The sequence below is a fragment of the Babjeviella inositovora genome (genome assembly GCF_001661335.1).
Source record: "Babjeviella inositovora NRRL Y-12698 unplaced genomic scaffold BABINscaffold_1, whole genome shotgun sequence".
NCBI lineage: Eukaryota > Fungi > Ascomycota > Pichiomycetes > Serinales > Babjeviella > Babjeviella inositovora.
In genome coordinates this window covers 338338-351121 of record NW_017566838.1, presented here as the reverse complement: position 1 = coordinate 351121, position 12784 = coordinate 338338, and the positions used below count along the sequence as shown (strand labels likewise).

The 12784-nt window shown below is 50.9% G+C and overlaps 5 protein-coding genes and 1 non-coding gene across 6 annotated transcripts in view; 4 read left to right on the top strand and 2 right to left on the bottom strand.

Moving 5' to 3' along the window:
* Positions 1–21: 21 nt before the first annotated feature.
* Positions 22–1919, bottom strand: BABINDRAFT_158929 (M18 family aminopeptidase). The gene has a single exon (XM_019127361.1). The coding sequence runs from the start codon at positions 1617–1619 to the stop codon at positions 165–167; it is 1455 nt and encodes a 484-aa protein (XP_018987635.1). The 5' UTR covers positions 1620–1919; the 3' UTR covers positions 22–164.
* Positions 1920–2127: 208 nt separating this feature from the next.
* Positions 2128–2210, top strand: BABINDRAFT_t54. Its single transcript has one exon. It is a non-coding gene; the product is annotated as a tRNA-Lys (tRNA).
* Positions 2211–2827: 617 nt separating this feature from the next.
* On the top strand, positions 2828–4022 carry BABINDRAFT_158928 (glycosyltransferase family 34 protein). The gene has a single exon (XM_019127360.1). The coding sequence runs from the start codon at positions 2854–2856 to the stop codon at positions 3853–3855; it is 1002 nt and encodes a 333-aa protein (XP_018987634.1). The 5' UTR covers positions 2828–2853; the 3' UTR covers positions 3856–4022.
* A 906-nt stretch (positions 4023–4928) lies between these two features.
* Positions 4929–8534, top strand: SWI1 (Swi1p; the record flags this gene model as incomplete). Its single annotated transcript, XM_019130223.1, has 1 exon — positions 4929–8534. The coding sequence occupies one exon, from the start codon at positions 4929–4931 to the stop codon at positions 8532–8534; it is 3606 nt and encodes a 1201-aa protein (XP_018987633.1).
* Positions 8535–8803: 269 nt separating this feature from the next.
* Positions 8804–11623, bottom strand: RAD1 (ssDNA endodeoxyribonuclease; the record flags this gene model as incomplete). The annotated part of the gene is made up of 1 exon (XM_019132189.1): positions 8804–11623. One exon carries the CDS (start codon positions 11621–11623, stop codon positions 8804–8806), a length of 2820 nt encoding a protein of 939 aa, XP_018987632.1.
* Positions 11624–12565: 942 nt separating this feature from the next.
* The window catches only part of BABINDRAFT_70456 (methylenetetrahydrofolate reductase (NAD(P)H)), a 2469-nt gene continuing 2250 nt past the window's right edge, over positions 12566–12784 (top strand). The window contains exon 1 of the mRNA XM_019132556.1: positions 12566–12784. This exon is cut by the window's right edge and continues 21 nt beyond it. The gene's annotated coding sequence lies outside the window, so the exon portion shown is untranslated.

Here is a 12784-nt window from a genome sequence, read left to right as displayed (position 1 = left end):
GTGTCACTAGTACTTTGTAAATTAAGTCACACATTCATTCATTATGCTAGAAAAGGATCACTATCCTTACGGTCAAACCAGCTAACACTATCATTTACAATTTTTATTTATTAGACCACGGTGCGCCACCAGAGTCTTGACCACCACACCGCCTTAGCCACGCGCTAAAGATCCCCGACTGTATCGTAAACCTCTCTCCAGTTACGGTAAAACCCAGCAAAGAACTTAGCACCTAAACCAACGTCATCCCTCCCAAACATGGCTCTAATACTGTGCATGCTCAACTGGCAAATCCCCACGTCGATGGTTCGGGCACCGGTATCTGAACTGATAAATGGCCCGATGGTGCCTCCCGACCGTCCGTCGTTGCGGATATGGAACGGCTGGAGTTTGTCTCCGTTTAAATCCGCGAGCCCTTGCACAACTGTGAGTCCGATGCTTTCCGTTGTGACATGGCCGTTAGGATCGCTCTTCACGGTGATGCCGGTATTAGGAATAGGATAGTGGTTTGCGAGATACACGTTCTTGAAGTTGGGATTGAGACAATGGGTAACGTCAGCCGAGACAATGAACGAATTGGCGTACACAACAGCCGCGGTAGCACGCGAGAGATCTTTAGCCTTAGCGTTGGCAGCAGAGACACGTTCTACCACCGCCTGGAGAAGGCCTCCGCGCGCGCCCTGCCGGGTTCCAGAGCCAATTTCCTCGTTGTCAAATAAACACGCAATACTGAAGGAGCTGGAAAGACTGTCAGAGGGATCTTCAAGTGAGGAAAGCAACCCCCAGACAGCGGCAAACGAACACAAACGATCATCGGTTCTGGGACCAAAGATGAACTCCTGCGATAAACCCCCTACGGTGGCCCTGTGAACGTCAAACAAGTCGAGGTCTACCTGGACAACGTCTTCGACCGCAGTTTTTGCCAAGTTCGCGATGTAGCGGAGTAATCCGAGAGAGTGTTTCCCGTATAATGGAGCCGTTTTCTCCAGGTCGGTAGGGGTAGGCTCGCTAGAGTACCCCATAACAGGCACCATTTGCGTCTCTTTGTTGTAGGTACCGTTCCACCCAAAGTGCTTAGCTAAGCTAGGAATCCGTGCCACGGGAGATGGGGCCGAAGAAACAAGTCGGGACTCAGTCTTACCGCCAGCAACTTTGACAAGGACTTTTCCGCCGATACCAAGGTCTCGATCCAACCACAAGTCGTTCAAACTGCCAGAATACGGAGCCACCCCAAGGAGGCAATAGCCGTCAACGTTAGCCTTAGCAGAGAAAGGCTTGAGTTTAACCGTGAGGGAGTCGATATGCGAGCCGATAGCCCCAAAGCCGTACTCAGGCTTCCAGTCCTCGCCAACCACAAAGGCGCACAAGCTGGTCCCGGACCGCGTGGTGAAGTAGCGGCCCGGGGAGAGGTCCCAGGATTTATTCTCAGCCACATAAGTAAAGCCATGGGCAGTTAAGAGGGCAGAAAAGTGTTCCACTACGTGATAGGTGGTGGGGTTTTCGTTCGTGAAACGGATATAGGCGTCAGCGGCGGCATGGTACGGCGAGGCTGGCTGAGCTTCGGACGGCGGCGTGGGTAAGTCATCCAGAGAGACGTAATGGAAGTCTGAATCGGACATCGAGATGAGGATGGCAAGCTGTGTGAGGTAGACGAGGGTGCTGGCTCAATTGGAGGAAGGGGTCAATAAACGGTGTGAGCTACGGGAAGAAAGGCAGAGCCGTCCAAGCTTGGGGCGCTATCTAATCATAGTCACGTGATATCTAAATGGGGGTGAGGGCTGGTTGTGTAGCGGATCTAGAGCATACAGGCTTCGGTGGTCGAGATACCATGCTTGTGACGATAGCGGGTTCAGGGGCAACCGAAGCATGAAACATCCAAGATTTTTGTTGCTTTGAGAGTTGTAAGGCAGAAGAAGGAGGTCTAATAATGCTGATTTTGGTACTTTAAAAAAGCTCTGATTGGTTTATGAGGCAGGGAAGAGTGGTAAACGAGAAAGAGTATCATATGAAAAATTCAGCGTAAGCCCCCTAGAGCGAACCACAATCGAGGTTATGTCATCTAAAGAAATTAATCTCGCTTATTACACCATACTAAGCGCCTAGAAAGAACGATACTCTCATCGGAATGCCTGGCTAGCTCAATCGGTAGAGCGTGTGACTCTTAGCAGTACGCGATCACAAGGTTGCGGGTTCGACCCCCGCGTCGGGTTTTGATATCCTTACGAGGATGCCTCTTTTTTCACTAACCTTTTTGTTCTCTGATAGGTTGGTTCTAAAGACGTAAACATATGTTCATGCCTTTTTGCTCGCAGGACTTTGGGGTAGCCTGGTCTCGTCGTATTCTGTGCGAGCTAAATATATCATACCTGCATATTTCTTACCGCGGGGTGTGGCTCCCTCTTTGGGTGCGGTTCTTTTCAAGGGCTCGTGGGTGTACGGAATGTACTCCTCTCGGGTAAATACTAAAGAATATCGCGGATACAATAAAAATGTCTTAGACAATTAAACTTATGCCTGAATATAACTGATTTAACCAGTGTCGACGCTTACTCCGTCCATTTCGTGCATTATTTTCCACTTATGTCTTGGCAGTCGTCCCTCCACCGACAATCGAGACACGCAACGGCCCGCACACTAGCCTATTTTTAGCCAGCTGGAAGTGATTGAGTTTCATCACTAAGGCTTGATTCATAACAACTGTTTACATCTTCAACTTCAGGCACACTCTGGATATATTGAATAGAGTTGTTTTGGAAGCCCTCTCTTTCCTGTTTCATACTAATCGTCGATTGACCTGACCTTTCTGCTCATTGATTTTGTGCTTGACCTATCTATTACGCCAATTTTGTGTCGATGTCAGCGAAACCGTACCTTCCAGTGTCTGAAGATTACAAGCCATCGCGCTCTTTTGCGCAAAAGGCCAAGGACTTTGTGCGCTTCTACCGCAAAACAACAATCCTTCTCTTGTCCATCATCACGCTCTCCTTCTTCACTTTGGATCCGCTCCGCACTCTCCATATCACAGATGCTAAGGTTGTGATCATCCTTGCTGCCAATGAAGGTGGTGGCGTGCTTAAGTGGAAGGGGCCGCAGGACTGGTCGATCGAGCGTTCCTCCATCGCCAACAAACGCGACTATGCTCAGAGACACGGGTATGCGCTCACTATCAAAGACATGACTCTCAAGAGACGCTACTCCCATGAATGGAGGGAGTCCTGGGAGAAGGTGGACATCTTGAAACAGACCATGCGTCAGTACCCAAAGGCAGAGTGGTTTTGGTGGGTCGACTTGCACACCTTCATAATGGAACCACAAATTTCACTCGAACAGCACATCTTCTCCAACTTGGAAAACAATACCTACCGTTCGTTGAACTACTTCAACCCCTTGAAGCTCGATGTGGACGTTCCGTATGTTGACTACACCCAGCCTATCGACATGCTCATCACCCAGGACTGCGGGGGTTTCAACTTGGGCTCCTTCATGATGAGACGTTCGCCTTGGACAGAGTTGTTGCTTGACGCGTGGTGGGACCCTGCCTTTTATGAGCAGAAGCATATGGAATGGGAGCACAAGGAGCAGGATTGCTTGGAGTCGTTGTTTGACAGCCAGGCGTGGATTAGAGAGAGGATCGGATTCTTGCCGTTGAGAAAGATCAATGCGTTCCCACCAGGTGCCTGTGCCGACAGTCCAAGTGCTGATTTCTTCTACGATGAGAAGGCCAGAGACTTTATGATTAACATGGCTGGCTGTCAATGGGGGAGAGACTGCTGGGGCGAGATGGAGAACTACAAGAACTTGAGTAAGAAGTTACATGCCGGGGTGTGGTACAAGCCATGGCTGTATTTCAGATGAGGGAAGCTTTGCGAAGAGCCATAGGACGTTAGATGATTCAAAATGGCAAAACATCATGAATGGGGTTCTATTGCTCTTTTACTCCTCAATAATACGCCTCACCTGGACCCTTTAGCGTTCTTCTGGTGATTGCTTGTTTTTAGCGTATTTCTCTACCTCCATGGCCCCATCGACTCACGTCCCATGCGAAGATTTAGAAGGCCCATTTGTATAGTATCCATTTGTGTATTTTGGTTCAATTCATTCTTGATAGAGTGTCTCTGTAAAAAGACTATATCCGTAAGTGTTAGTTTACGCCGCGGCATAGGCACTCGCATAACCTCAAGGTCGACACCGATAAAGCTCTGCTGATTGTATACACATGTCATATGAGTGTAATCTTAAACATGAATACAATCTCATTGCGGAGCTAAGCACCGTTGATTCGGGTATCGTGTAACGGGGTGGAGCTCGTAGCGTGAATCTATCTCCCGCACAAAGCGTTCAAATCCGCTACGCTCCGTGAATCACTACATTGATATTCCCCCATAGGATCTTACCCTCGAACTTTTTTTTACAGAGTTATATTCTTATGCCGTTACAGATCGATTGGTATTTATTGTGTTTTAAATTCAATAGCCAACCTCTATGCGCATGCTTAGCCGCTTTATACTACATGCAATTGCACCCGCATTCCCTATTCCAAACCACCTGTTAGAAAGCTCTCGTCTATGGTAGCAGTTTCCAAAAACCTAGATAATATAATAGCAATACCTTCCCACATTCCCCCCCCCCCCTCTATACTTCTTATAGGCATTCGTGCGCAGTGGCCCTCTTGCGTACATGCTGTACCGCGCGTATATCCTGTACCCGAGCCACACGCGTTGCCTCGGCGCTTGTTTACTGAAAAGGCGCAAATGCCACATGCTTTACCCCATCCATCGTTTGCTAATCGATAAGATATCCCAATCTGATAATAGAAACGACCCAGTTCTAGCGAGAAACAATCCAGGATTGATTATTCACGTTGACAGCTCCTCGTACAGTTTAGAATTGATTATACGCACATCTCCTCCTGGCAGCCCTATCGTATCATGTCTGACTACTGGCTCAACGAGCTGATGGAAGGCGATAACTTTGTCAGCAACGATGACCCTTTCTTCAACTTCATGGAGACTAACCAGCCCCAGCCGCCAGCCTCGGCCCAACCACAGAGCGGACAGTCCCAAATGGACATGGGCATGTTTCCGCCGCAGCCGCAATACACTCAGGGCTTCGATACGACGCCGGTGCTCGGACAGCCAGATATCGGCTCTATCAACCCGTCAGCTCTCCTAGGTCAGGAAAAGATGCCGGTCAACTTGCCGCCGTCCAGTTATGCGTCGCAGCAGTCGCCGCCGCCGTTCGAAGACCCGCAGGCGCTCATCAACCTGATGTTGAACGAAAGACCCGAGATGACGTCGTTTGCGCCGAGTGCGGGTTTTGCGGAGGACCAGAAAGCGTTGATGGCGAGACAGCGGCGGATGATGAATGGGGTAAACCCCAGCCAAATGAATCAGATGAACCAGCATCAGGGCCAAAGCCAGGGCCCAAACCGGATGCAGAGCCAAATGGGAAACCAGATGCAAGGTCAAGGCCAAATGGGTCAGAGCCAAAACCATGGTAACCAAAGTCACATAAACCAGGGCGGCCAGCTGCAGAACCCGGTGCAACCCCACAGCCAGATTAACCATCAGAGTCAAGCCCCAAATCTGGTAAATCTCCAAACACAGACTCAGAGCCAGGCTCAAAGGGACCACATCAGCCAGACCCAACCTCTTCAGATGCAGAACCAAGCGTCCCTTCAGATGCAAAACCAGATGCAAAACCAGGCGCCGCAGCCAAACCTTCAGGCGATGCAGCAGCAGCTTCAACAGCAGGCGTTCCGCCTCCAGTCGAGCTCGCGCGGCTCCAGTGTGCCGCAGGGCTCGCCGATCGATAGCTTCCTGCAGGCTCCACCGACGCAGTCGCCGCAGTCGCCGATGGTGAACCAGATGCGTGCGCAGGGCACGCCTGCCGCGGCACCACGCCGTGCAAACCAGCCCACAACACAACAGCAGCTCCAGGTCGAGGCGTTTATGAAGACGGTGCATGACTTTGCAAAGTCCCGCAATCAACCGTTCACACCCGCACCGATCATCGGTGGACGTCCTGTACCGCTCTTTGTGTTGTACGTGCTTGTAATGAAGCTCGGTGGTCTCGCGAACGTGTCGCGCAATCAGCGCTGGGTGTTTATCGCACAGAAGTTGAACCTCCCGTTCGAGCAGAACCCGACCGTGTTGCGCGAGCTTGTTGGCTGCTATCAGCAGTTGCTTGCGAGCTTTGAACAGTTTGCCAACACCCAGGAAGGTCAGCGCGAGTTGCACAATAATAAGCAGCAGTTGCAGATGCACCAGCAGTTCAGAGAGGGCCCAAATGCCCCAATGGGGCAGAACCCTGCCCAGAACCTGGCTCAAATGGGGGCTCAAAACGTAAATGCTCAGATGACCCAGAATCCAATGGCGCAAAACCCCATGGCGAATTCTCCAATGACTCAGAATCCGATGGCAAATTCCCCAATGAATCAGAATGTGAACCAGATGGCCCCGCAATCGAAGTCGGGGATGTTCCAACCGCCATACGTAATGTCACCACCGGTAAAACAAAGTCCGGTGGTCCAGCCGTCGTTAATCAAGCAGGTGCATCACCGCCCGAGCGTGTCGTCGACGAACTCACCTAAGGACCTGCCGCTGGCCCCGAGGTCCAGGTCCAACAGCGTTGTACCGACCAGAAAGACATCGGTTGTGAGACAATCCGCGGCACCATCCATCACCCACTCGCCAATGAACATGCCTCCATCGCTGATGCCGGCTTCTCTGGCTCCGGCTTTGATGCCTATGGCCCCCTCTCTGGCTGCGATCATGGCGCCAACCCCGACAGCAACAGCGCCTTCGGCCCCAGCCTACGACACAGAGCCCGAGATCGCGCGCAACTATGTTCCAGTCCACCGCCAGATCGATACCTACGCAGGACTCGACATCAAGGGCCTCTCCCATATGGGCGAGCAGATTGATTCCTCCAAACCCGTCTTCCTCTTTGCGCCCGAGCTCGGCCAGATCAACCTTGCGGCATTATCCTTGAGTCTTCAGTCTTACTGCGATGGCGAAATCAATACCGCCTTGAATTCGCTTCTCGTCATCACCAGCGATCAGGAGCTCCAGTGGGTCTTGTACGACACGCCTGATTTTGTGGACGCGCTTGCGTCACTTGGGTTGCGCGTACTTTCCCAGGTTGTAGGCGCTGGCGAACCTGACTCCACTCCAGTGACATCTTTCAAGGCCGAAGAATCCGCTATCGACGTTGTGTTTGCGCGGTACGCGACGCCAGACGTGAATGTTGTCTCCATCGTGGTGGATTCCTTCACCGGAGAGGCAGCCGACTGCGATATGACTACTTTGGAGATTGACGAGGTGAGCGAACCAATCTCAAAGTCTGAGTCCTCAGTCTCTTTGGATGCAGACACATTTCCCGTAGACCCATCGCTTTCTTCCTTTAATCTTACGCCCTACTTGGACAGCCTCCACTTGTGCCGCGAGGAGGCGGATGCGATGTTCTCGCGGATCCACACGCGCTCCAGCACCAACAAGCAGTTGATGCGCATCGAGCAGCTCATCACCATCGTGATGATCTTGAGGAATGTGTCGTTCAGCGAGGCCAACAGCAAGTGTCTCGCGGAGACGCCCGCACTCCTGGAATTCGTCTTTGAGTTAATCGCCCAGCTTGCGCATACTCCGGCCGCGTTCATGTTTGCGCGTCGCCGCTTGTGTCTTATGAAGGATGCACTCATCACGCTTGGTAACGTCGCGCACTTCTTCCAGTTGCGCAGCCACGACGATGCGTTGCTTGTGCTCATATTGTGCTTGTCTTTCGGCCCGGATCTTGACAGTGTACACGAGCTGTTGCTCGTCCCGGAGTCCAACACCACGGTGTACAAATACCAGGCGTTCGGGATTGATATTGTCGCAAAGTTGCTTGCGCGCGACCCTCCCAACCGATCCCTCATAGCGGCTGTACTCACCGGGATATACCCCGCGGAAAGTGGCGCCTACGCGCTCTCCAGGCGTTATCTTGGTGCGGACCCGCGCGATGGTGCATTCATTGCCCGCATGCTCAAGTTCTTGTTATCCATGGTCCCTTTCCACAGCTTGCACCAGGATACGCGTATGATTGAGGTCAAGGGCCCTGTGATTCTCCAGGCGTTGTTTGCGGCCGTGTTGATTGTGGAAATGCTTCCGACCGAGTCCTTGGAGTGCAATATCGCGTTGGAGTGGCTACAGTCTGTGGATTCACTCGGCTCTAACTTGTTGCGCTTGGGTTTGATCCTCGCCGCCATGACTGCCAAGCCTGCGGACAATCGTCTCTTGGTGCTCATCGCCACCAAGTCGCTCGAGCTTGCGAACTTACTTCTCGCAAAGGCGCTTGAGCATGCAGCCAAGGCTGTGCGTGACGAGGACATTATTGCGTTGGCCTATCTTCCGCGCTTGTTTCCGCCGGACGACGCCTACTTGGGTGCGCTTTTGACGGCCTCCATCGACGAGCTGATCTTGAAACGCATTCAAGACCTCTTGGCCCAAGTTGAGAGCGTGAAGAAGCTTGTGGGGAAGACCAATGGGGAGCAATAGATAAGTTGGTTTAGTTTGAACAGGTTTTTTTTTCCCTTTATTCCGGGTAGTATTTTATGGCCATCGCATAAGTTATATAAGGAGCACATTTCCTTTTTCTGTAGTATTTTTTTGAACCAACTGTTATCTCGATATATACGCATTAGCTTTAACACTTTTCCTCCTCCCTCCATATTCCTCGCAATATATACGGCTAGGACAAGTCGTATTGATATTGATATATTAACCATTATTAAGTTTTTAGCTGATACCCAAACAGCGTTAGCTAGTTAGCATACCTTTTTGTTAAAAAACTCGTATACCTTGTTTGCGGCTTCCTTGCCAACTAACGCGGCTAATCTTGGCTCCTCCATCTCCACCAACTCACGCAAGTTGTTCACATTGTTTATGATTGCGGGCATGTTCGCGGCCGTTATTCCCGGAATAGTCCTAAGCAAGTCAATCACCTGTTCGTTGAGCTGCGGCGGTCCGTCCTCCGTCCTGATCGACAGATCCACGCCCATGCCGAGCGCCGTGTCCGCGTCAGGTTCGGGTTGGTTCGCTTTCAAACGCATGATGATCTCCGCGGTTTGAAGAGGGGACAATGACCAAATGATCTTAAGCTTCGGATATTCGATCAAAAGCGTGACAAGCTTGACCTGAATGTCCTTTTTCGACATGCGCGCAGAGATCTCACTTGGCGCGCGGTTCTCGCGCGTGAGTCGCTGCTCAGCAAATGGCTCGAGTGAAAAGCTCTTGTTTTCTTCAAACTCAATCAACAATGTGGGACACTCATAGTACCGCGACATTTGCTTGCACTGGTCAAACAAGCGACCACTACTCATGCTCTGAATCAAGTCCGGAATCGCCTTGCGCTCAAGACAGATCTTGGGGGAAATGATGTAATCCCCCACCGTGATCATCCGGGGGATTACGCGCAATCCCACCCGGTGGAGAAAGTTCGGCAACGGCGACTTGAACTCACGGGTATCCACAATCACCCTAGTTTCGTTATTTGGGTCTCTGAACGTGGATCCACCCGCAATACGGGTATTCATCACCTGCGACTTTCGCACGCGTGACTTGGCTATATCTTCCGTCGTCGCAAAGCTCTGTGCCATCGTCGCACGCTCTCTGATGAGCTGGGTAAACGCGTCCTTCTCCTTCTTGATCTTCGCCAAGTGTTTTTGCTCATCGACCGAATCTTGGTAGTACATGAAAAATACCTTAGCCGGGCTGTGCTGATTGATCGCCTGGTACACCTCTATCCGGCGAAGAAACGCGAGATCCGGCTCATAACAGACGATGTACGATGGCATTAGCTCTTGGAGTACTACGTCGTCTGTGCGGTTCTGGTACCGCTGAACAATAATCTGTGCCAGTCGCTCGACCGCCAGAAATGGAAGAACTTCGTCCTCTGAATCCAGCTCCGGCACCGACTCCTCTAGTTGTCGGATAACCTCTTCCGTGACGATCTGCTTTCCCGGCTCGATTGCCGTGGATCTATGAAGCCGCTCTACTGCCGCCACCGCACTGCCGCCGCGCGTTCTCCGCCGCTTCGTGCACCCTGTTTTGCCCTTGGAGAACGTCTTTGACACCTGGAGCTCTTCCCGATTCTCATCGGTCACGGCTAGCTCATCCATCAGCACAAGCAGCTCTTTCCAGCCCATGTATTGCTTGAGCCGCCCCACCATGTATCCCCTTCCAGAAAACACTTTATTTCCATGTGAATCCACATCCACTTGCCTTACCTGCGATAAATAGGCCTGTAACTGCCGCGAAACGGCTTCACTTGAGCACATTATCAACGTGGGACCTGGGTTGCGCCCGTCGCTCTGAGCCCTTTCAGAGCTGATGTCATCGAGCAAAAGCGCTAGCTGTTCCCACTTAGGTAACTCCTCGAGCAAGTAGCCGTCAACCGTGCCGGTAAACTGGTCTCTCGTGGTTTCAAAGACTCTTTTGGTGGCGTACGATGTCACGGTATCCGCGGCCTCATTTTCAAGCCATGGCGATTGCGTGGGATTTGGCTGTGCAACAGTCTTAATATTCGCCTGGACGATCTCTTGCGTGATTTGGTAGAACGCCACAGAATCGCTGTTAAGAAGGCTGTCAAGCATGGCGGTGAGCGTGGAGAGGTCCGCACACACCTGTTTCGCCGTGAACGTGAGCCGGTGCCAGTGAGGGCTCAACTGGTGCCTGATCTGGCGGTCAAACCCCGGATCCAACGCGTTTTCCTTGACCCAGTAGTCGGTCACAAGCATCGGACATTGGCGCCGAAGTTCAGCTATTAGTGCCTCGATACACGCAAGAATTGCGATCTGAATCCGTCGCATCGCATCGGTCATTTTCACCTTGATCTCAGTGAGCGTTCCCCTAAGGCGCTGATCAGCGGTCAAGTCCTTTCGCCGGTCGAGGTTCACCTTGAGCGACAGACTAACCTCTACGTGGAAGCGCGGCCAGAGAAACGCTGTGTGGAGCTGGAGTGCCTTGAGCTTAGTTTGGAGCGGCAGGAAGCCGTGGGTCAAGGCTTCTGGATGGTCAGTAAGTGCCTTGAGGAACCCCCAGCTGTTTTTCTGGCGGTATAAACTGATGATGAATGACTCATTCGAGTCGGCATTGCACCGTTCGGCGTGAAGGAGCACGATACCTGTGATGAGATTAGGATCCACAATCTCCGAGAGCAAGTCAACCACAAAAATCTGGGATGAGATGGAAATGATCCCGCCACGCTGGTAGATCTCCCGTCGTTTCTTCAGCGTGGTAGATACATCGCCTCCGAGTACGATAAACGGCCGTCTTTCTTCTCCAATATCAAAATCCGTATAGCTCAAGTCACGGAGATCTTCGGCAATCTTGTGGTTCTCGTCTTTAAATGCGTTGAGCACGATCACGAGACTGCGTTTGTGGACCTTGTTGTGCTGTACAATCGGCGCGCTGAGCACATGGATAAGGTTGGCTGTGATAGATTCAAGGCCCAAGCCACGTCCAAGGATGAGCAATCCATCTTCGGTGACGAGGTCCTGTACTATTTGCTGCTGGAATTTGAGCGGAACCGAAAGGCTCACATCGATCTGGGAGAGGGGGTGTGGAACATCCGCAATAGGCTCCATTATGACTGGGAGATCCTGAGAAAGTGTTGTTCCATATGAAGGGGCATAATAATCTTCTATCTCTGCTGGTGAATACAGGGGAGCGTTGTAGCCATTTGAAACGGTAGTCGTGTCATTCTCTAGACATTGAACCGGACTCTGGTTTGAGCTTTCGTTATAGCCATCTTCATCTTCCGGGACGAATAAGGGATTCGATGGCATTGTATTTGAAGTAGCAATTGCTAGCCTCGGTAAAGAAAAGAGTTGCAGGGCTCTGAGCTGTTTCTCGTCCACTCAACAGGTTGTACCAAGAGTGCTCTGGGGTAGTCACAGATCGAAAAATGGTGACAAACCCTATCAATTACAAGCTAGGGTCTGCTGAAGGAATGGAAAAATACTGGAGCTAAAAATCCTGACGTCTTGATAAGCAGAATTGCTGGGAAAGGGGACTGGCTCAGCAGGGCGATCGATCTAATCAAGTGGCGGCCTCTTTTCAAAGTATTAAATCCAGGTGTGTCTCAAAGTGTTTATCAGACACGATTGATACCTGTAAATGATTGTAATCCGTATCACTAGGGAAAACAAATAATAACCCCCTATTGGAAACTTGGGATGTAAACTATACGGCTTGCTCCAGCTGCTTTCACTCCTTGAACCCTGATGGCAATTTTTGCTGCCCATGTAGTAGTGTCCTGCCCAATCATCTTTTTTTCCTACATCCTAGCGCGTGACAAAAAAAAATCCCGAGTCACTTATGGCACAAATTGTCTTTTCAGTCGCCAGCTGCTCAACCAGTGAAACATCCAGAATGAGTACGATCAAAGAAAAAGTGCAATCTTTGGGCAAAGACGATGTGTTTGTGTCATTAGAGTTTTTCCCTCCAAAGACCGATACCGTAAGTATTAAGCGCCGATAAGTTTAAGATGCAAACGGCTAGGGGCTTTAGAAGGGACTGCAGGAAATTTTGAGGTGGAGAATCCATGAATGTGCTGACATTCACCACAGTGCTGCCACTACGATAAGAGAAGGTATGCAAGATGTGCAATTATGACCATAACAAACTCAAGTGCTCAGATAATTACTGGCAAATCTGACAAAGAAAGACGCCCCATATCAAAATGTATACGTTTAGCCACCACTAGCCCACAATTTCGACCCTCTAACATCGTTATGACCATCTCT